This window comes from Gymnodraco acuticeps, unplaced genomic scaffold, assembly GCF_902827175.1.
Source record: "Gymnodraco acuticeps unplaced genomic scaffold, fGymAcu1.1, whole genome shotgun sequence".
In the NCBI taxonomy this organism is placed as follows: Eukaryota; Metazoa; Chordata; class Actinopteri; order Perciformes; family Bathydraconidae; genus Gymnodraco; species Gymnodraco acuticeps.
The window spans coordinates 1000945-1025516 of NW_022991340.1; the positions used below are offsets into that span (position 1 = coordinate 1000945).

At 41.7% G+C, this 24572-nt stretch overlaps 2 protein-coding genes across 2 annotated transcripts; one reads left to right on the plus strand and one right to left on the minus strand.

Moving 5' to 3' along the window:
- The first annotated feature begins 10124 nt into the window (after positions 1-10124).
- On the plus strand, positions 10125-18616 carry slc25a35 (solute carrier family 25 member 35). The gene is made up of 5 exons (XM_034240557.1): positions 10125-10659; positions 10760-10825; positions 11172-11324; positions 12373-12507; positions 16909-18616. The coding sequence occupies exons 1-5, from the start codon at positions 10288-10290 to the stop codon at positions 17083-17085; spliced, it is 903 nt and encodes a 300-aa protein (XP_034096448.1). The 5' UTR covers positions 10125-10287; the 3' UTR covers positions 17086-18616.
- Positions 18617-21365: 2749 nt separating this feature from the next.
- LOC117562688 (mannose-P-dolichol utilization defect 1 protein-like) lies at positions 21366-23178 on the minus strand (the record flags this gene model as incomplete). The annotated part of the gene is given in 3 exon segments (XM_034240558.1): positions 21366-22375; positions 22461-22571; positions 23063-23178. Coding segments are annotated over 3 exon segments (338 nt in total), but the record flags the coding sequence as incomplete, so codon positions are not given.
- Positions 23179-24572: the final 1394 nt, after the last annotated feature.

The following is a 24572-nucleotide window of genomic DNA, read 5'->3' on the forward strand; positions in this document are numbered from 1 at the left end:
GGGAGGAAGAGCAGGTATTTAAGGCATTTAGCATGTGCAGCGATTGGCTGCTGAGGCATGACGCCCTCATATTTAATGAGGGGGGAAGGGAGCCATAGAGTGACGTGTGAGTGACTCGAGTTAGGTCTTCCTTATTGAACTTGCGCTAAAGCTTTCATTTCAACCCGGAGAGACGTGATGTAAGAATTACATATTTATTGTTTACACGTCATATGAATGAAATGATTGCCATGATAGTACAACAGGAGAATGTAATGGTGTTTGGCGATTAGGCCCCCGGTTTGCAGGATAATCATTCAGGAGGGAAAGCACCGCTCCGATGAAATCCCCAAAACCAGTGAAGTATGAATACTGAGATGAACTGAGTTGCTTACCTTGTGGGGTGACTGGTGATCTGGGGAGGAGAGATAATAGATTAACACGTATATGAGCGACACTGTGCCGGAATCACTGCCGGAGCTTACTGGTCATGCTGAGACTCTGACTGCCGAAATCAGTGCCGGTCTTATCTGAAAACGACCTGCGGGTCGCATGCCTGGCCAGCAGGGCTTGACTACGCCGAGGAGCGAGCGGTTTCGTTTTGTAACGGTGGCCCAACGTCCACGACACCGAAGTGTACGGTAGCCTTCCGCTACGACACCGAAGTGTACGGTGGCCTTCCGCCACGCCTGACTTCGCAGGCTATATATATATATATATATATATATATATATATATATATATATATATTTCTCTTTATTCTTTTTCCTTTGTTTTGTAACTGACACCGAAGTGTACGGTGGCCTTCCGCCACGCCTGACTTCGCAGGCTATATATATATATATATTTCTCTTTATTCTTTTTCCTTTGTTTTGTAACTGACACCGAAGTGTACGGTAGCCTTCCGCTACGACACCGAAGTGTACGGTGGCCTTCCGCCACGCCTGACTTCGCAGGCTATATATATATATATATTTTTCTTTATTTCTTTTTCCTTTGTTTTGTAACTGACACCGAAGTGTACGGTGGCCTTCCGCCACGCCTGACTTCGCAGGTTATATATATATATATATATATATATATATATATATGTATCTTTTTTTCTTTACTCTTTGTTTTGTAACTGACACCGAAGTGTACGGTAGCCTTCCGCTACGACACCGAAGTGTACGGTGGCCTTCCGCCACGCCTGACTTCGCAGGCTATATATATATTTTTTCTTTACTCTTCATTTCTTTTCCTTTGTTTTGTAACTGGCACCGAAGTGTACGGTGGCCTTCCGCCACGCCTGACTTCGCAGGCTATATATATATATATATATATATATATCTTTACTCTTTCTTTATTTCCTTTGTTTTGTAACTGACACCAGAGTGTACGGTGGCCCGAGTCCACGCGGACTGCAGGAAATACATTTTACACTGATGCGTTTGAGCAAGGCCTGGGAATGAAATACCTGTGTGCCGGAGATGAAGCCCATTACCTGTAGTTGCGGCGTGAGACGAGACATTATTCCCTGTGGGCGGGGCCCGCGGAATTAGGACAGGAATGCAGTTTTGAATATCGGGAACCTTAGTGAGACATGTATACTTGTGAATGTGTTTGAGCCACCACCAGTTATATGTATAACTACCATAGTTGTTAGGGTCTGAGAGATCTTTGGGAAGCCCGTACGGCGCTGATGTCCGGACGAATGAAGGTTGTGAAGGCGGAGGAGGACCACCGTCCTAGTTGTTGTAGGGATGAGGTAGAGAGACCTTGATTAGCAGCAGAGGTGGCTGCACCTATCCTGAAGGAATGCCCGGGTATGATATGGGTGATAGGCTGGATTTAGTGAGAACTTGCTTGGGTAGAAATTGACGGGGCCATGACCCTGCGAACCACTCTCCCTGGAAGAAACCCCCCAAAACCCATGGATGGGCGGCATCCGTGAAGACCTCATTGAGTCAGAGGAACGCACGAGGCCATCGTAAATAAAGTAATTCCGTTCCAGTGGGCGAGCAGGAGGGACCAGAACCGAAGGTCTGAACGGCAGCCTTCGTCTAAGAAAACGCAGTCATGGAGGTTGTCGACCGCTGATGCTGCGTCCAGGAGGCGGGAGATGAACGAGCGCCCCTGGGGGATGACGTGCATGGCGAAGTTGAGGTGTCCGAGAAGGGAGAGCAACTGTTGTTTTGTGATAACTTGTTGCTCGCAGTATGACTTGGTGATGTCCTGGATGCGCTGCGATTTGTCGGAGGGGGAGAGACGCCTTCATGTCTATGGAGTCGAGGATGATGCCTAAGAACTCTAAGCGTGTGACGGGACCTAACGTTTTCTCTTTGGAGAGAGGGACACCTCACTCCTGAAGCAGTGTTTAAGCTTGGCCAGTGAGATCCCTGAGCTGTCCTGTGGCGGGTTTATGGGGAGGAAGTCGTCCGGTAGGTGAAGGACGGAGGGGATTCTGACGATGTTCAGCAGGATCCAATGGAGCGCTTCCGAGAAGGAATTGAAGATGCAGGGGCTGCTTCTGCACCCGAAGGTCGTGCGAACGCGAAGATAGAGTTTGGACTCCCACTTAATACCGAACAAGTTCCACTGAGACGGATGAATGGGGATGATTTGAAGGCATCGGTAATGTCCGCTTTGGAGAGCCGAGCTCCGTGCCCTGTGAACTTGATCATCTTTATTGCATTATCCACTGAGGCATGGTGAAGGGAGAACTGATCTGGAGGGATGATGCTATTGACGCTGCAGAATGGGCCGGAGCAGGGAGCGGACAGATCGAAAATCAGCCTTTTATTTACGTGTGGCTATTCCGATGGGATTTGAACGGAACACTGAGAAGGGGGAGGAGCTAAAAGGACCGATTATATATCCTTTGAGAAGTTCTTTGTCGATGAGCTGGGAAACTATGTTGGGTTCTTTAGCGGCTGTAAGTTTCTTGCTACGAAAGTCACTGTGGGAGATGGGAGGGCTCCTACCCTGAAGCCTTGGGAGAGCCCTGACGGGAGATAGTCAACGAACACGGAATCTGTAGATAGCGCAGCTGCTAGCTGAGGGATGTTAATGGGAGTGGAGGGGTGATATTCCAGAATGTTTTTTTTTTTTTTTTTTTTTTTTATGTTTCTGGCGCAGAGCCACTGTGACGGCCCGTCCACACGGTGGCGTGCGTTACAGATTCCGACGCTTCTGCCCATTCACTTTGAATGGGGTGACGTCACTTTTAGTAGAACTGTATTTTGGGAAGCGACGTGGAGCGTTTGCTGGCGTTGCTCGCTTCAAAAAGTTGAGCAATGTTCAACTTTTGGCGCCTCGGCAGAAGCGTCAGCCAATGAAGTCCCGTTTATGCAAATCTGCCGGTACAAGCGCTAGCCAATCAGACCGCGTGTATGTTGGGAGAGACTACGCAGGTAATTCCTCATATTCCAAAAATGTGAGGGAAAATTCATTATAGCGGTAGTGAATCACCCGGTGCTGTATGATCAGTCTCTGTTCATCTACCGGGATACAAACCAGAGGAGCGAGGCATGGAGGGAGGAGGCAGGGACAGTGGGTGAAACTGGTAGGTTTTCGCCTGTTGGGGATTTTTTTTTCCTTTCCAGTTTACTTAGTTTTAACATTGCTATTGCTTTGTGTGTCGGGGGCAAGAGATTCATGTGATTGGTTGTTGCTGCTGTGCGGACCGTAGCGTAGGCAGAAATTTACTTTAGGGTGAGCCTGTAAAAATATAGGGTGGGCCAGATTTTCTTCTGCGCATCGGAAACTAACCACGATCCCGCCGGTACCGGTGGCAGATTACTTTTAGAATACTTCCTTTCCTCTTCTTTTTCTTCTTTCCTCCTCTTCTTTTTATCTTTTCTCCTTTTCCTCTTCTTTCTATCTTTTCCTTTCTTCTTTCTCTTTAGAATACTTTCTTTTCCATAACAGATGGGTATGTTTTGGTGAACGGGAGACACGTATTTTACTGTTTTAATGGCTTATGAAGAGCACGAACACGACATTTTAGTGTCATTCTTGACAGCTCTCTCATCTGCACCGTACATAAAAAGAAAAACTCACCCAGACTGCATTCTTTGTACTGTCTTAAAACCTTTCCTTGGAAAAGTGTATGCATTGTAAGGTGTCCTTGGGTGCTTTGAAAGGCGCCCCTAAATAGAATACATTATCGTTATTTATTATCTGAAACGATGTAATCACTTTTTAAAACTTTTCCCAGTTACTTGCCCCATGCATTCGGCAGCAGCAGGCCATTCAGTTAGATTTGATCCCGTTATGAATGTCATAATTTCGACAATACATAAATGCTACATAAACGTTATCTTCCACGTTTTATCTAAACATCTCCGTTTCTACCTTCCAATATGTTTTGAAAGAGAACTCTCTCTCTCTCTCTCATCTGCGTGCGGGGCGGGGCCTCACGGACACGCTACATCTCTCGCTCGCAGATACGCTGCATCGCTGTGCACACGGTTCTGCCGGTAATGAATATTACATTGTGAGGAAACTTTCCACCAATAATTCCAATAAGTATTCACTTCAGGTTTACGAAAGTAACTGCACTCAGTTTACTCGTTTTTTCAAATGTAACGCCAGCTGAATGTACTGATTTTTTTTTTTTTCTTTCTTTTTCTTCCGATTACGTAACACCGTTACATGTATTCCGTTACGACCCAACCCTGTGTAAGGGTCGAGTGCAAACGTTTTCGTTAAAAACTAGTACCTGAGTGCAACGGAAGTTGAAGCTCCTGTGGCGGAGTCTTCCAGAGCCTGGAGGCGAGCATCGATAGCTATCATGGAGCTAGCCAGGGATTGCAGGGAGCCGGCCGCGCTACTCTCCATAGGGGTGTGTGACGCTCCCGGACTGGCGAGCCTGAGAAGGGGTGGATTTTTTTTGGAGGGGGACGGGATCCTGGAGGGCTCGACTTCCTGCCCTTTTTTTACCTCCGCGGCTGCGGCCTCGTCCTGCTCTCTGGGAAGCTGGCTGGAGCTGCTGCCCCGGACTGGGGAGCTACGCTGGAGACCTGGTCCGAGAGCTATCGCCGCTGAGAGAGAGTGAGGCCTGGGGCTGTGGGAAAGCCCTGCTGCAGGAGCCGGGCGATGAGGAAGTCTTCCTCTGTTGATAAGCCGCTGTGGGGAGCCGAACCGGGATCGGAGACTTCCAGAGAAGGTTCGTGTTCCGAATTGTCCGAGTTGGACATCTTGAGCTAGTTGTTTCTTACGGTTTTTCTCACGAGAAGCAGTATTGTATTGCAACTACCATTGCGTGTGATCATCTGCAATGACAACTGACAGGGAGGAAGAGCAGGTATTTAAGGCATTTAGCATGTGCAGCGATTGGCTGCTGAGGCATGACGCCCTCATATTTAATGAGGGGGGAAGGGAGCCATAGAGTGACGTGTGAGTGACTCGAGTTAGGTCTTCCTTATTGAACTTGCGCTAAAGCTTTCATTTAATAACAAGTACAGACCAGTTGAAAGTGAGATAACAATGCATGTTTAAATAAACCCAATGATGCAAGAGATCTAATAGCAGCAGGTAAAGTATTCCAGTCAGTTGGGGCTTTGAACATGAACGCTCTTCTGCCAATCAATTTTTTTGCAGAGGGGACAGAGAAATAAATCTGAACAGAATGTCTAACTTGATGAATTGGTGAGTAGGGTACAAAATACTGCTTTAAATAAGGGGGATAGTTAAGATAAATTCATTTAAATATCAGCTGAAGCCAATGCGTGTCTTCTTACATTTAATGAAGGCCATTTCAGTTGGTTATACATTGTGCAGTGATGTTTGAGAAACCGGCTCCAGATACACTTTTTGTTATATTCCATGGAATGCTCTTAACATCCTGATAGCAATGAATATATTAAATGCTTTGACAAAAAATACATAAACAAATGTCATCTGTGGAAACCATGGCGCTGTAAAAAGCACGACCAATCATTTTAGCCGGCCCGGCTAAAATAACTGGATGGCCTACCTGCCTGTCAGCCTTCCATCTGTGCACAAACTTATCTCGTGCCCTCATTGGTCATGTGGATCTTATGTCGTGTGTGTTGGAGGAGGGGCTCTGTAAGGAAGTGGCAGATTTCTTCCGGCTGTGTATTTTCAAATTCTAGTGCACTCGAGCCGGTTTCTCCAAAATTACCTACCCCACCTTTAAAAGGTAAAAAACACAACATTAATTACAGACTGAAAGCAGTTCTGAAAAGGTGAGTTTTGATTTGTTATTCGAACATTGAGATGTATTGATGAGCATATTCAGGGAGTAGCCTACACCAACAATGAAACACAGTATAGGCCTACTACATTTAAAAAAGCAGGAACAGAAAATGCTCCGTTTTATTTGAATACACACAGTTAAGCTCACACACACTATTTTATGAACAGGGGTTCACCTGCTGAATTAAAAACAGAACAAATGAACCAAAGAAAAAGAAAACCATGAAGCAGATTCAGGGAGTCGGCGTTTAGATTCACACTTAAAGTATTAGCCCACAGAACAGTACAGTTAACAGAGAAGAAATTCAATCTTCTCCTTTTAAAACAAACACAATGTGCTCTTTTTTGTTATTTAGTAACATTGTAACCCTGCTAGTAAACCCAATATTTAGAAATGTAACAGTAATCTGATCATGTCTTTTTAAATGCAAGGGAAACAGCTACTATGTGTTGGATAACGTTATACCATTACATGTAATCGGTTTCTCCCCAAACCTGTGTGTATGAGCATCGCTGTATAAGAAAACACTTTTTAAATTCACTGCAGATCCTGCACGTGAATCAAAAGGCTTAGAAAGGCTTTCCTGCATGTGTCTAGCAGGTGAGAAAAACATTATATGTGTAGGTTTCAGGTGAGAAGATTTAGAGTTTGGCTGAGGAAACAGAAGGGATTTGGATCAACTGCTAATGAAGAGGACAGAAACAACGTCAGACAGCGGATCAACTGCGGCTGAGCTGCTGTTTAAGATGAAAACATTCCTCATAATCACAAACACAAACTGCTGGAATAAGTACTCACATATTTTACTGAAGGAAAAGTAGCAATACTACGGCATACAAATACTTAGTTACAAAAGACCTGCATTCAAAATGTTACTCAAGTAAAAACAGAAAAGTATTAGCAACAAAATATAGTAAAGAAAAAAAAGTAAAAGTATTCATTGTGCAGATTGGTCCATTTCAGAATAATATATGATATGTTTTATAATGATTGATCATTAAAGTGTTCTCAAAGCTGGTAAAGGTGCAGCTAGTTTGAATGACTTTGTATACTGCAGGGTAGCTTGTGAATTTACTCCAGGTGGAACTAAAGTCTGATTCAACACTTGATTATATTTCACATCATTCATCCACATCTGTGAAGTAACTAAAGGTATTAAATAAAAGTAGTGGAGTAAAAGTACACTATTTACCTCTGAATTGTAGTGGAGTAGAAGTACAAAGTAGCATACAATGGAAATACTCAAGTAAAGTAACATCAAACTCAAAATTGTACTTAAGTACAGTACTTGAGTAAATATACTCAGTTACTTTACACCTCGGTTAGCTATGTAGGTTTTAGTGCATGTACTGTAAATGGTCTGCAGAGGTTTAAATCTCAAAGTTAAACTCTTACACCCCACCCCCCCCCCCCCCCCCCCCCCCTGCCTGAAATGCATGTAAATGTAATAAGTCACAGTAGATGCACAACTACCTGAACCTGAAAATGAGCAGCATAGGGCCCCTTTAAATGTTTACTTAAGTACTGTACTCGAGTAAATGTACTTGACTTGTATTTTCCTGCTGGTTAGCCCCTGCTCTGTCACACTGTGCTTTCAGAGGCAGAGAACACATAATGAGAAGCCTCCGGTTCAATTTGCAAAGCACAAACAGCAAATCCCACAATCTGCACTGCAACATAACGGGGAGAATTGGCTGGTCACTCTGTACCTTTGCAATTAGAGTTTGGCACGTAGGCAAAGCAATCATAAAACCCCCTTAAATAGCAGCACGTGTTTACATGTTTTATTTAGAATTGTACAACTTAATTAATGTAACAAAGGCAAGTGTAATAAACTGAGACTTTAATCTACACCTTTTTAGTCAGTATATATTTATTTTGTCACTATTTCAAAAGTAATTACTTATTACTTTTAGTAGAAACCTTTGACCTCAAAACATACATCCTAACTGGACCACGCTTCTTCCGGTGCATTAGGGTTAGGGGTGAAACAGATTTTACTTTCACGCCTAATCCAGCTCAGTGACGGGAAACAAACCCACCCGTCCAGACATGGAGTTCAGTGGGGGGAAGACCATGAAGTCACAGGTGGGAGCACAGAGAGTGTCTTCAATATCAAACATCATCTAATTCATTCAGTTCAAAACAAAACACCCATAACATTTGCACACGCATTGGGAGTTGTCCAAATGCCTGTGATCCGTCGGCAGCTTAACTGTCAGTGTGTGTTAGCTGATTAAAAATAAATGTTGTTCAAATCCAATCCTTACGACACCGTTCTCCCTCAGACGGTTATCTCTGATTAAGAGTGAGTGTGCTGCCCTAGTGACCCAGTATTTACCTGAGATCACTTCATTACACTGTCTTTGTTATTTAATGCTCAAATATTTATTTTATTAAATATTTTACAATTATTTAAAGTGTTGAAATGTGATCACTTGAGTTTGTCGCTGTTTTTAAAAATAAAAGTGACATGAAGATGCATGAACTGGTCCCAACAATGTGTGTGCAATGATAATCCGACAGAGAAATAGGTCACTGGGCCTGAGGGCCTTTTATAAACCACCTCAGTCAGTCATCCTGGGCCGTAAGGGGCTTCTGATTGGCTAAGAAGACGAGCTATGGCTGCATCTCACTTCGGTTAAATGGATTCCTTGCGTCCCTCACTTGTGTCGTTTCCCTGTGACTAGTCCCTCCCACCAGGGAAGCATGGAGAGAGGCAAGGGCTGCTTCTCAGGTCGATTAAATGAAATCCTTGCTTCCCTCACTTGCGTCGTTTCCCTGCGTTTAGTCCCTCCCACCAGGGAAGCATGGAGGGACGCAAGGAAACCACGAGAAGCAGGGAAATGAGTTTTAAGAGCAATGGGACGTCCTTTCCTCCGGAGCGTCACGTGAAGCGACGTCCGTTTGTGATGACGCTGCACAGCTGATCGTCTGACAGCAGCCAGTTCTGTCCCCGTTATTTCCACACACACCCCCGCCTCTGTTAGTACACATTTACTGACACAAACATTTGTATCATCTGTTGTAGACTCCAATAAATAAAATAAAATAAGAACTCATTCTCAAAAAAGATAAACGTCATTCTTAAAATATAAAACGAAAAAAGCGATCATGAAAATGTTTCCAATAAATGAAGAAAATTATTTTTGACCACTTTGTTGTTCAGATATATCACATATTTGTAACTAAATGATACATGAATTGAAACAAAACACTGTATAAACTGAGGAGTGAGTCCCGTGAGGTTCATGTATTTTCTTCACTCCGCTGGGAAACTGCTCTCATGTCAAGAAGCATGAGATCTATGTAAACTGTGATTCCAGTCTCCAAGATGAGACGTTCAGGGGGCGAAAGGAGTGTAGGTTCAATACACATGTCTCCAGATTCCCCCTGTAAATTATTATAAATATTTGTTTTAATTGTATGTGACATGCATTGTTTGTTATCCTCTTTGTGAAATAACTCGCTTTTTTTAAATCACACAAGATTGTGTGATTGTGTGTAATTATGTAATTGTTTTTCTCTTGTCCAAAACAGATTTGGAATAAAATATGTTGAAATGGTGATACCAAGTGTTATTGATTAAATTAGAGTGTGAATATAGTCCTACCGTCCGTATGTTGTTTCCTTTCCTTTTTGTATACACAGTACATCGCTACAAAATAGGGAATTTAATAAAACATTATATAAAAATAGCTAAATATGTCGGTGGGTTATTTGTCGCCAATTTTGAATAGCGGGTAGCTGGCTCCTCCACACAAAACAAACATTTATCCTGGGTTAGCGTTATACCAATATACCAATATTTCTTTATTAAATTAACTTGTAAACACGTGTTCACATACGGGAAAAAACGATTACTGTCTCATGTCATGTAGCCTACCTTTAAATATTTTGACTCAACAACAAGTAGCCTCTTCTTCGTTTTGGATTATCGACTTTACGAGGCGCTCTTGAAGTGCTCTAATGGCTGCGCGCTGATACCACTGTGAGGTGTGTGTGTGTGTGAGTAGTTATGTGGGAGGGGGAAAAGCCCCCTGAGCACAACTCCTGTGTCATGAAGGACGGTTCACTAGTAGGCCTGTGACCGCCGGACAGCCGCGATGGACTTCATGCTGAGCGGGGCGGCCGCGTGCGGAGCCTGCCTGTTCACCAACCCGCTGGAGGTGGTCAAAACTCGGATGCAACTCCAAGGAGAGCTCAAGACCCGGGGCTCCTACCAGGTTTACTACCGCAATGTGTTTCACGCTTTTTACACTATCGGTAAAGTGGACGGACTTGCCGGCCTGCAGAAAGGTCTCGCGCCGGGGCTCGTGTATCAGTTTTTAATGAATGGAGTCAGACTCGGCTCGTTCGCCATCATTGAGTCCTCGGGCCACATCCACACAGAGGGCAGGGTCAGTGCGGTTAAAACCACGCTAGCAGGGGCTGTGGCCGGAGTGGTGGGAGCCGTGATGGGAAGCCCCGTGTACCTGGTCTGTATCTGGCTTTATTTCCCTTTTATTGCAGGTGTGTGACATTTCAAGGTGAGCTGTCCCTTTTGTAACTGTGGACACACATTGTCTCCTTTGACAGGTAAAGACTCACCTGCAGAGTCAGTCTACCTCCTCTATTGCAGTTGGACATCAGCACAAACACCAGGTAACACACACTGATGGTGTTTCATATGAATGACAGCTGTCAACAATTTACCCCTAGTAAACCCACACACACAACAACATAGACTATAACACCCCTTTTTGTTAAATACCAACTATGTGCAATATATATATATATATATGCAGTTAATAACTGTGCAATATATACCTGGCTGCTACATCTTCAGAACTGTTACAGGATGTGTATTTTGTAAATTGTGTAATATTAATGTTATGCATGCTTCTTAGTTAACATTAAGCTGTCTTTGGCTCTTTTCTGCTGTAACATGTACATTTCCCCTCAGGTATTCTGATTCTGTCTCCTCACGTGTTCTTCCTCTTCCTGTCAGGGGATGATCCACGCTCTGGCAGCCATCTACAGGCAGCATGGCATTCTGGGACTGTGGAGGGGCTCCAGTGCTGCTATCCCGAGGGTCAGCGTGGGGTCAGCTGCTCAACTCTCCACTTTCTCCTCCGCCAAGGAACTAGTGCTTGACTTACAGGTTGGAATAGTTTACTACTTCTCCGCTGAGGTTTCATCTCAGCATGGGTTAAAGGCTGACCAGGGGGATGTTGGTTCCTCAGCTTTCCACACTGTTCAGTCTGTTGTCGGGGATATTATTGCACAACTCACATTGAGCTGTTCTGATTAGTTTAGGGACTGGAAATCACTCTGAATATCAATCATACAATAGCTTGTTTTGTTGTTAAAAACGTGCTGCTTTTCTAAGACTTATATGATTGGACATTTAACTTTTGATTATTAAAAAATCAGTAGTCACATGATTTGGACGAGATCATTTGTAGTCAGTAGCCGCGTACAGATTACAAAAGCAGTCATTGTGTCCCGACAAAGCATTGCTCTCTTCTGGAATAGAAATTCGATACCTTTCATTGCCCCCCCTCACTCCGAAAAAATGTAGCTTATATAACCAGGGCACCAGTTTACTGGGTGTAAGTTACACCCATAGTAAAAAGCCTTACATCTTTCCAAATGTTCAGAAAACAATTCCGACATCCTGGTTTTCTATTACTACCAGACTTTGAGCCGTTGTGTGTTTGTTTGTAAGTGGTAACGACTGTTGAGCTGCTGCTGTGTTGTCTGTTTTATTGTCGTATGAAGCGATGTACTGTCCTGTACGTAGTAGTAGTAGTAGTTGACAGTAACTATAGGAGTGTGTGTGTGTGTGTGTGTGTGTGTGTGTGTGTGTGTGTGTGTGTGTGTGTGTGTGTGTGTGTGTGTGTGTGTGTGTGTGTTGTGTGTGTGTGTGTGTGTGTGTGTGTGGTGTGTGGTGTGTGTGTGGTGTGTGTGTGTGTGTGTGTGTGTGTGTGTGTGTGTGTGTGTGTGTGTGTGTGTGTGTGTGTGTGTGTGGCACTAATAATAGTCATTCCTCTGTTTCTCTGCATGTATGAGATCACCAGTTGAAATTAGAAGTGGTGGTGATAAACTGGTCTAGCATCGATGCACAGGTGCAAGAGGTGTGCTACATTCTGTCACTTCTCACGTCTACATTACTGAGCCTCACATTGTGTTGTTCCCTTCTTCCCAAGGTGTTCCCTAAGGACAGCTGGTTCGTGGCCCTCACTGCCGGAATGATCAGCAGCGTGGTGGTGGTGATAGCTATGACGCCTTTTGATGTCGTGAGCACGCGGCTCTACAACCAGCCTGTGGATCATTTGGGCAAGGTGAGGATATGAGAAAGTTACACTCCTTTAGCTCTGTTTTTATCACGTAGAACCCCACCTTTTCTACCATGGTTGCGGTCCAATTGTCACCCTTTTGCTGAGGAAAGTTTCTAACTGAGGGAACTGACCCGAAAGTACCTGCGTGGCAGCTGTGGTGGGAATGTATTTATCAAATGTGGATAGAGAATCAAACCATTCAGCTGTTTTTGTCGTATTTTATTTATTGCAAGAAAGTTCAGTCAGTCATACAGAGAGCATACTGTCTGCAGAGTGAAAGACGAAGAATAGAGTTTGGGTTGCATATTGAAATACAGAGAGAGGAGAAAGGGAGGGGTGAAGCTTGGTGATAATGAAAGGAGCATTCTGGAAGCTAGGGAGGCCGTATCAGGAAGTTCTCAGTTCACTGAGTTGAAGGTCATACTGTCGGTGCACATGGAGTGGAACTAACAACATTGCAGCACTTCTTCTTAATAAGGAATTTTCCTAAGATGTGTGAGAAGTAGTAAATATAGATAAATACGAATCACATAATGATATTATTAAAGTAAGTAAGTGAGTATATAATATGTTTCTATTACACAGCCATGATAAGATTTGTTTGGAATCTCTAGATCAGGGGTTCCCAAAGTGACCCTGTGTAAATATTATTAATTATAACATGTGCATAGACATTTTTCAGGTGCGGACTGGCCATCTGTATAATTTCCCTGCAGTGAGGCTCCCCCCGTTGACAATCCACTAGCGCAGTGTTCCTCAAACTTGTTCATACCAAGGACCACTTAACCAATAAAAAAACACTCACAGACCACCTGACTCATTACATTGCATTCACACAAATATCCAAAAACAATAGGCCTGCTTACCACTCCAACAGTATATAACAGCCTAATAATGACAGCTTAACCTTCTCTATATCACCTCGTTCACACAATAAATCAACAATACAAATACAACTACAGATTATATAAGCATTTAGTTCAAATGCGATTTAAAATGCTCACAGGTTTTACACCTCTTATGAAATGTAGACTACATTTATTACGGAGTTTATGTCCGAGCCAACAGACTCACATAACGTTGGCTACTAAGAGAGATATGCAAAATACACCGCATGTAGTACGACACAAACCTCCGCTGTGGATTTTCAAAACAAAATGGTAAAACTATGGTCGCAGGCCCAAGTTTAACTCTCTGAGGTCTGCCTACAAAACTAAAATAAAAAAACGTTTTTGCAGCCCCAACAACAGCCTCTGATCTTCAACAGACTTCATGCAATGCTTCATTGGATGCATATATTAGATCATCTCTATCTCACTCCTAACATCTAAATCCACTTTCAGCATGGATAAATGTCCATAAGATACATCCATTGTTTGTTTTATATGCTTCTTGAAATCCTAAAAAACACATAGTTTTTCTAGAACAGATTCAAAGTGGCAACATGTGTGATGAAGGTTTTGCGCTGGGATATATCATGCAATCGAAAGTCAAACTTAAGCTCGCTCCATTGCGGTTATTGCAGATATTCCCGCGAGAGTGCGAAAAACTTAAATAAATAAATGTATTCACTAGCACGCCACGTTGACAGGGGTCGCCAGTCACTGTTATCTTGGGGGTCGCGGGCCGAAAAGTTTGGGAACCCCTGGTCTAGATGATAGGAAAGGAGCTTCAGTTTTCCTTTATTATATACCCTTTAGCTTAGGATACACTGGACCATCCTTTTTGCGATAGGAAAGATATTGTAAGTTAACAGTGCTTATAAACAGGGCTGCACATAACTGGTGCGCAGGTGCGCATGCGCACCTCGGCCAAAAAAAGAGCACCGGGTCATTTGAAAAAAGGCGCATTTGCGTACCAACATTGAGACAGAGAGGAAGGGAGAAGAGAAAAGAGAGAAGAGAGGAGAGAGAAGAGAGAAGAGAGAGAAAGATATTTGTGAGTTGCATATGAACTCAGGGCCGGCCCGTCGCACTGGCGTTGATTTTCGCCTAGGGCGCCAGATCTGTGGAGGCGCTGCGCTGGTATTCTGGGAGGGAAAAAAACATTTTTGACCGTTGGTGCTCATCCTAATTTTCGGCCTTGATGTAACAACATTCATAATTAAGTAAATGTAACACCCTTTTCACCCCGGTTACACGTTTCATTTGCCCTGTACGATGGCCGCTGTAAGTGATGAAAATGGGGGATGTTGGCTTATCTGGCGCCCGCAGCTCACAGCCAAAGTGCGAGTGAGCGAGGGAGAGAGGGAGGGTACACCGGTACCGGCGCTGTTGTTATTAGAATCTGGTGCTAGCTGCGGATATAAGAAGAAGATGTTTCTACAATGATGTGGAGGGAGAGTCCTCTCCAGTCAGACCGAGAGACTGATAACTGCAGCTCAGTGAGGTAAGGACTCTGAGTGTTTAGATAGTTCATAGTCTAAGTTCAAACGGTTTGGTCACAATTTATGTAAACACATATTTTCAAGGCACTCCTTTATAATTATTGGGATAAACAGGTTTGAAATCATTCCAATGTATACTATAGGACAGTAACCAAACATATCCTTTTAAAACTGGACTTTCGACCCAAAACCAGCTGTTGACTTGTGGATGCAAGCAGCTAATCGCAGACTCAACCAGAGAGAAAGAAGTAGGCCTACATCATCAGCTACCATGTCTGACAGTGAGGAAGACAGTGAGGGGAACAGTCAGGAGGGTAGTGATGACAGCTTGTAGGATTACTGGTCGTGCTAATGTTGTCTTGTGTTCGCCTCTGCATGTGTGTTCTGTGTTCGCCTCTGCATGTGTGTTCTGTGTTCGCCTCTGCATGTGTGTTCTGTGTTCGCCTCTGCATGTGTGTTCTGTGTTCGCCTCTGCATGTGTGTTCTGTGTTCGCCTCTGCATGTGTGTTCTGTGTTCGCCTCTGCATGTGTGTTCTGTGTTCGCCTCTGCATGTGTGTTCTGTGTCACCTCTGCATGTGTGTTCTGTGTTCACCTCTGCATGTGTGTTCAGTGTTCGCCTCTGCATGTGTGTTCTGTGTTCGCCTCTGCATGTGTGTTCTGTGTTCGCCTCTGCATGTGTGTTCTGTGTTCGCCTCTGCATGTGTGTTCTGTGTTCGCCTCTGCATGTGTGTTCTGTGTTCACCTCTGTGTGTTCTGTGCCGTGTGTCTGGCAAATAAAGACCGGTTTATTTATTTCATTTTAAGGATGAGCACCAAGCAACATCTCCAGGTGCTCCTTTGAGAACCAGGGCAAAAAAGTTATGTGCACCCCTGCTTATAAAGCATCTTTCAACTTATGCCATAACATTTCATTTTTAATGAAGTTAAGTCAATATAAAGTCTATTTACAAGAGAACTAATGCAGGTGTAAAAAAGAGTTGTATAAAAAGGTATTTGTGGCTCTAGAGGGGTTCAAGTGAAGTCTTTTGCCTCAAGTGATGTCAGTCGAGTCAGCTTTGGTTGAGTCTTAAAACTTCAAGTTTGAAATATGGGTGTTGGCTTTAGAAAAAAGCTTACCCGCTCTCTGTAGCGCTGAGGCTAACGGCTCAAGCTACATTAGCCACTCCTAACCAGAGGATGCGTTTGATTTGTCAGTTTAGCTTAGGAAGGTTCCTAATGAAGTGAAATGACCCGGATGTACCTCAGTGGCCGCTGAGAAACTCCTTTTATAATCTCCTTTATTTTAGAAAACACTGGACCTTCCTTTGCTGAAACAATTTCATAACATTCATCTGCTACTTAGTAATTATGTATCTATTATCTAATATATCATTCCAATAACTTGTATATAGACTCGTATTGCACTATTCCACTTTATTTTTTTCTCACTTTTTTAAAAACTATTTTTCTTTTTGTATTACTTTTAATATAATATACTTTAATATTGTTTTAATATAGTCTGCTTATCTGTATTATTGTGTTGCATTGTTGGAGAAGCCTGTGACCTAAGATTTTCAACGACATAATTACTCTGTAGCTATGTTAGTTTGACAATAAAGAACCTTGAACCTTGAAAGGAAAGGAAAAATGCTGTCCCACAATGCCTTGCAGCCGCAACATTTACCATGACACAACAGAAAACTGTTTCCCCACAGCAGACACACATTAAAAACATCCGCTGGCGGGTCATAAACATGTCGGATAGTGTCAGTGCAGTCGGATTCTCTTGAAGACCGTCGTCTTTTCCTAAGTCCTTTTGAATTCTCCTATCCACTATTCCTTAACCCTGTGACGTTTCACACGGAGGTCAAGGAATAGTGGTTCGGAAAAGGAGAAAAACCAACTCCAACTAAACTGTCGCTTGCATTGTGGGTAATATATACCTGCCATATTTTGACAGATCTCTGGTTCTGCTGCATGGATTTTTAGATCTCAAACACTGATCACACTCTGACGACTTTTCTTTGTCATATTTCAGGGGCAGCTTTATAAAGGCTTCACGGACTGCTTCTCCAGGACGCTGAAGAAGGAGGGCCTGATGGGACTCTATAAAGGCTTGGGAGCCTCTTATTTCAGGATCGGCCCACACACCATTTTGTCCTTGTTCTTCTGGGACGAACTGCGCAAAATGTACCAGCGCCAGCAGCTCAGATAACACAAGGGACAAGGAAGCTGGACAATGGGTAACTCATTAAGCTCTGCATTTAATGAGGTTAAAGGAAAACCAGGAGCTCTTTTCTTGGTGTGGAAGAGAAGAAGCAAAGGTTACATTTTTACACTCCAAGATGAAAACAAATAAGTACTGTCAAACTATGACAACCTGCATAGGGACTCAGAGAGAAACGCGTTAGACCTCATGTACAGTTGGCTCTGTGTCAAACACTAGGGCTCTTTTGTAGCAATGAAAGTCCTCTGGTGTATAGCATGCACTGGACACACGAGAGTAGCTTCTGGAGAAAGCACAACATGTGGCCACAGTTTGAGGAAATGAAGGGATTGTGCCAACACACACAGCAGCAGAGTCAAAGGGAAACACAATGTATGATGTCAGGGTGAAACGGAGCGTTCAGATTTTACTGTGAAATTGTTAAAACAAGGCAACGTTTTGAGGAGTGTTGAGTGCTTATACAATGTGTGTGCTGGGATATTTTACAAACCAAGCCTTACAATTATAACATATCAAGTGTCTTACTTGTAAAAAAAGACACTTTCTTCGTTTAATTAATAGAAATAGCAAAACATGTACATTTTTTAGTACATTTTTATTAGTTATTGATGACATAAAACATACTTGTTTAACAATTGTCCATGATTAAGGTTACCTGAATGTACTTTACAATACTATTTAATATATTTTAAACCTTTATGCGTTGTGTTTGTTTATTTTGAAAGGGTCAGATACATAACAAATTAATTGTTAATGAATAGATAACGCCATTGAGCATTTCACTGTAGATTTAGCTTATCTGCTAATGCACTTTTTTTTAAAGAATAGATATACAGTGCAATACAAATACACAATAAAACCAAAATAATGCTCATGAAGTACAGTAAGAGTTGATGGAGGAAGAAGTTATTGCCAAACGACTCCTTAAGAAATGCACTTTGAGTAACAAATTGTCAAAATTCACGAACTTTAAACTACCTACAGTATATGTGTATTTTATATGTACGTGGTGGTAAATGTACTTACTGCAAAAAAGTCTGTTTTTGTTTTACAACTATTCAAACTTTACATATAAATACATCATTATGCTGTTACAGTATGGGTTTTTAAAAACTTGCTTTTATTGTTATTAATAATATTTAGTTTCTAAAACATTTCATTTGTATAATTTTTATTTATGTAACTTCAATCCATTTTTCAGCATTTCTCAGTTTTTTCAGGCCTCCAAAAAGTACCGTCAAATTCCTTAAAGTATCAGGTCATTAAAGTTAGAGTATAGAGGATGTCCACTCTTTATGGGCTGGACAAATACAAATACATCCTGTACATATTTTAATTTGACCCTCTCCAGGTCAGCAAAAGTGTACACCAGTGTTCCTAAATTAAATAAGCGTATAGCCAAAGTGAAGACAGGTTACATGATGAATACAGTTCGTTTCCTCACAGTTTGAAAATATCTTTGGTATTGTGAGTGAATCACATTTAACATGAAATAAACAAATTCAACCGTAAATATTTACATATTTTGTGCTTTCTTCATAACATGCACAATACTCCACAAAGTGCCAAGGCTTTAATAATACATTATGATAAGTTTACTGTAGCTTTAATAACACATATTGTTCTGTTTTAACTCCCGTTAAATAACTCCTAACCTTATTTTGAATTATGAAGATTTCCTGATATTGCTGTTTTTTTACTTTCCAAACAACCAGGTTTTTAATCAATTTAAAAATGCCCACTTGTACCGTGAACACGTGTTTGTTTTGAGTGTTCTAGTGTAATATAGAACAGGATAAACAAGTATCAGCTGGAGTATAGTCTCTCCCATGACGCATTACTAGACGATGAAGAGGAGACATTAAAGACAGCTTCAACACATAAATGATTCCTTTCAGACGTACTAACGTTTGTTTACTTCACACCGAGAATCTGATGACTTTATAAAACTAAAAGCAGATTAGAAACCATGCGGCTGTGGCGCAGTGGATTAGTGCACTGGTGTTTGGATCAGGGGAGCACAGGTTCAAACCCCACTGCAGTCAGCATGTCGTTGTGTCCCTGAAGACACTTCACCCCAAATTGCTCCTGTGGGGATTGTCCTCAGTATTGAGTAAGTCGCTTTGGATAAAAGCGTCTAACAAGTGACATGTAATAATACTGTGAAAAGTGACTGGCTAGACCGAGCTTTTAATAACAATTATTCAGCGGTAAAACATTTCATTTTTTTTACGTGCCACACTGTCCAAATTGGCGATGTCAGATTCTGATGATAAAGCCATTTAGTTCATTTGTGTGGATAAGAGAGAGGGTGAGCGAGGCTCAGATATTGGTCCTGTTTTAGTTATTGTTTGACCTCATTCAACATAGCTAAACTATAACTTCAATACGGGCTCTTTTACTTGAAATGCGTCACATGATGAGCCCGAGGGGAGTTGTGGCTGGAGGTTCATTTCCAGTTTACCAGAATGACTGTGATCTTCTGACTACATTCACAATTGTGCAATTGATGCATTTCCCCACCAACCTATTGTCTAATTGGAGAACAGAGAGTGCAGCACTGTGAGTTCATGCACTCATCAGGTGACGCCATTATCACATTGTGTATATGCACAATTATTCTTGAGGATCTGGTTATTTTAGAAACAGAAAGTAAATGCATGTTCTGAAATATGAAAGGAAAGCTAGGGTATCAATAGTTTTTGCATTAGCGTGATATTTACCTGTGCACTTGTTTAGATAGAAGGCAAGTGGATGGAGGAAGTATTTAGATCCCTTACTTTAGTAAAAGTGTAAATACCATACTGTGAACATACTTTATTCCAATTAAAAAGCCTGAATTGAAATCAGAATCAGAATACCTTTATTCGTCCCACAGAGAGGAAAATTACATTTGCACATACATACAAGCACTCTAAGTATCTAAAGAAAAACCTAAAACAATCAATCTATTAAAAACTGTTCTTGTATGAACTGTGGTTTAATTTAAAATAAAACATTACATTTCTTAATAAAAATATTTACTTAAAGTAGCTAAGGCTGTAAATGATAGTAGTGGACTAAAAAGCATAATATTCCCTATGAATGGTACTGAAGTAGAAGTATAAATAAGATATCAAAGTAAAGTACATGCTATTACTTGAATACATACCACCACTGATATAGTAAGATACAAATGGTGATGAAAAACACAAAGAAACTATTAACTATTATTTGATCTACCTGCAGGCATCAGGGTTTTATTTTTTCACTTGCAGTAATGTGTATATATCATGTCACGTGTGCAACAACAGGCTTTAATTTTGTTTGTATTTTGTCATTGTAGTTTCACGAGATTCACTTGCAGGTTTTCTTTGTGTATATGACAAGTCACATGTCTCGTGTCAGCTGGGTCACCATGGCATGGTGCACAAGGATAATGCTGTGTGTGAGCCTACTATCACCTAAAGAATATATCTAGGATTAAAAGACTAATGTCACAGCAGGATTTGGAAAAACTTGTCCATGCTTTTATCTTCAGTAGACTCGACTACTGCAATGGTGTCTTCACAGGTCTCACTAAAAAATCTATTAGGAAGCTGCAGCTGATTCAGAACACCGCTGCTCGAGTCCTCACTAACACTAAGAAAGTGGATCACATCACTCCTGTTCTGAAGTCTTTACACTGGCTTCCTGTGTGTCAAAGAATAGATTTCAAAATATTGCTGCTGGTTTATAAAGCACTGAATGGTTTAGGCCCAAAATACATTACTGACCTCCTGCTAAATTATGAACCATCCAGATCTCTCAGGTCTTCAGGGACTGGTCAGCTTTCTGTCCCCAGAGTCAGAACTAAACATGGTAAAGCAGCGTTCAGTTATTATGCTCCAAATATCTGGAACAAACTCCCAGAAACCTGCAGGTCCGCTACAACTCTGACTACTTTTAAATCCAGGCTGAAGACTTTTCTTTTTGTCGCTGCTTTTAATTGAATTATTCATATCTTAGACTGCACTGTAACTTTTATCCATGTACTTTTTTCTTTTAATGTTTATTTTATTAGCTTTTCTTTTTAATGACTGATTTTAAATGCCATTTTCTTAATCTCTTTCATTTTTTTGTAAAGCACTTTGAATTGCCTTGTGTTGAAAAGTGCTATATAAATAAACTTGCCTTGCCTTGCCTTGCCTTGTAAAAGGCAAACAAAGAGGAAACTGGAGGAGGTCAGTTTTGATAATGCTCAACTAAGGTCTTCACAGTGCCGACACAAAGGTGAGTGAAGGTGACAGCTCTTTTAAATCTTACATTTTATTACAGAGACAAATATAAACAGCATCATTAAATAAAGAAATGGTTTATTATCTGGTGATATCTCATCGTGTGAGCTGTTGGATGGAAAACACAAACCAGGTCAACACGGTTACCTCAGTGTGTCTTGGCTGAGCTCCTGCAAACATCCAGTGTTACCGAGCAACAGTGATCATTTGAGGGCGGGCGTTACCTGAAGCATATAAACCTGTTAATGGAAAGCTTCTTGCATACAAAATTAAAAACGGTTGCTTAGGAGGAAATACTATACTTTTTTGACATAATATACCATAATTAGTTTCTGACATACTAAACTAAACATACTTTTATGACGTTACATTCAATGTATTTTATTCACAAACAGTTTCAAATACAATCATAATACATGATGGAGATATGTGGAATGGGACATAAACGATCCAGACACTAAGCAGGAAGTCCAACACATTGTACGTGATGGAGCGGGACTTCTCTCAGCAGTTGACCAATCACAACAGAGCTGGCCAGCTAACCAATCAGAGCAGACTGGGCTCTGGTTTCAGACAGAGGGTGAAAAGAGGTGCTGCAGCACAGGCAGTATGAGAAAAATAAAGAACCTTTTGAACCTTAAAGCATGGAGACATGTAGAGGCAAGAAATACAAATATGCACCTGGAAGTTAGCATAATATATCCTCAATATGAAATATCTAAATGTAGCATACAGCCATATATATATATGTACAAAAAGTGTTCTGTACTGTAAACATTTCCTGCTACATCGGTGCTGTATTTGTAGCCATTCTTATTCCAACATCAGGCGCAGAATCCCAAAGCATTTCCTCCTAGGACAGGAAGGATTTGCATATGATGTGAGTGTTGGTTCATCACTGTCCTCCACCTCTACTCGCTCTTCTTTTTGGTGGCATCAGGGCAGAGGACCTGAGCCAGGAGGACGCAGCTGAGGCAGGCTGACAGAGTGTGGGACACCGTGGCTAACCAGTTTCCTGTCTCCTGTAAGACACAGTTTGGAGCAGTTAGTAAAGATAACCATGAGTGATTGGAGTAAAGTGCATGCTGTGTTTCTGTCTGAGCGTACCTGTAGAGACACAAAGATGAATCCCAGAGAGCCGGCCCAGGACAGAAGCACAGACAGAGAGGACAGCTGGCCCGTGCTGGCGTTACTGTGGTTTGTTCCAGCCTGGAAGACCTGGAAACAACAATAACAGCAAATGCATTCTCTGTCCTCTGATAGATTTACATTTTGCATGCTTACTTTTAGTTTGTCTCAAAAAGCCATGTGTGTAAAAAAGTGATCCACTAACAGAGATGTTAGAAAGATATTAACAAGTGTGATTTGTTTAGTTGTATTTTATAATTAGAGAATTCACAGATTTTACTTCATGCTTTTCCAGATTCAAGACTTTTATTGTCATTGGCACATATAGCTACAGTGTAGTTATGACAATGAAGATCTGAGGTCCTCCAACAGTGCAACACAATAACACAGTGCTAATGCATTTGTAGTTTTGTGTACTTGCTAAATATTTTTGTGAGTTTGCACGTTTTTCTTTTGCATTCATGGAAGGAACACATTTCACGCATTATTGGTCTGTTCATACATAATCATTTTGAGACAAATCTACCTAATGGTCATAGGACAGCAAACATTGAGCTGCAGAGATATGTTTGAGTTGCGACCTTGCTTGCTATTAAAGCTGGCAAACTGGAGGCCTGCATCGCTGAGACGACTGTTGCCGCTGCATAGGACGCCAGAAGGAGAATGGCCCCTCCGAAAGCCAAGAGGAGCAGAATTCCTGCCATGAAAAGAGAATAACAGGAATGAATAAGGAATTTCATGCACAAAGAAAAAAAAAACCCACTGAAAACCAGCTCTGGTTTCAGACAGAAGGGGAAAAGAGGTAGGCAGTACAGGAAAAATAAAGACCTTTTTAACAAAGGCACAAAAAACAAATATGAACTTGAAGATGAGCACAATATGTCCTCTTTAACTCAGAGAAATGTGCTCTTTGAACACAAGGTCCCTCTGAGAAGTGTACAAGATAACACCACAAGAGGGCGCTCCAGGAAATTATTGAGCAAAAAATTAAACAGGAAGACTTTATGAGTCACTGATAAACCCCTCTTCGCATAAACATCAGACTGAACAACAACAGAGCTGCACACAAGCGTTTTAGTAGCAGAAATATATATACTCATATGTACTCATACAGGATGCACAGGACCTTTTCATTTGTCAATAAAGCATTTGACTTCTTAATGATTGATGTGACTGATGACTCTACAAAAGTCACCTTCTGTGAAAATACAGTTACAGCTATACATTTTTTATTGAATAACTTTGTAGAGTCTTTAAGCTTGAAAAAGGCAGGTTGAAGCCTTGCTGAGGCTTCAATCAGTGCTTCTCAAAGTGTGGTCCGCGGACGACTGGTGGTCCGTGAGCGCCCCCTAGTGGTCCGTGAGTAAATTGGTAACATTTCACATTTGAAATAAATAAATAAATTTAAGATTTCCGCACTCTCGCGGGAATATCTCCGCAATGGAGCGAGCTTAAGTTTCAAGCCCAGCGCAACACCTTCATCACACATGTTGCCACTTGTTTGTACAATTTTCAGGCGATTTGTAATCTGTTCTAGAAAAAGGATGTGATTTTGGATATTTGTGGAGTTAGGTGGTCCGCGAGTGTTTTTGTATTGGTTAAGTGGTCCTTGGTATGAAAAAGTTTGAGAAACACTGATCTAGATAAACCTAATCAGAAGCTATTTCAATGGTTCCTAAATGTAACTACTGTACTGACAAAAGGTGGTGTGGTTTTTAAAAGGTGTTCAACATCAACAATTGCAGGCAATGTAATGAGGGTATCATTTTTGGATAAAAAAGTAAGTACAAAGGATTGGAAAACAAACTATGTAAGGAAATGGTTTAAAGTGATCATAACAGGTGTGGTGACACGTTATTGGACATAATTCACCTTGCTTATTGTGTTGCCACACGGACCCTTTAGTGGGGAACACCTGTAGCTTTAGCTGCCATTCCTGCTAGCTCATCATGGCAGAGCAGTGCATGTGTTAACCTCTCTGAAGTAATGGATAATAAAGATTGGAACTCCATTCTTAATACAACCGCCTCCGACTCTCTTTTCACGGCACTACACTGGTGACCCTGACGTTTCCGAGAAATTGTCCGGAAA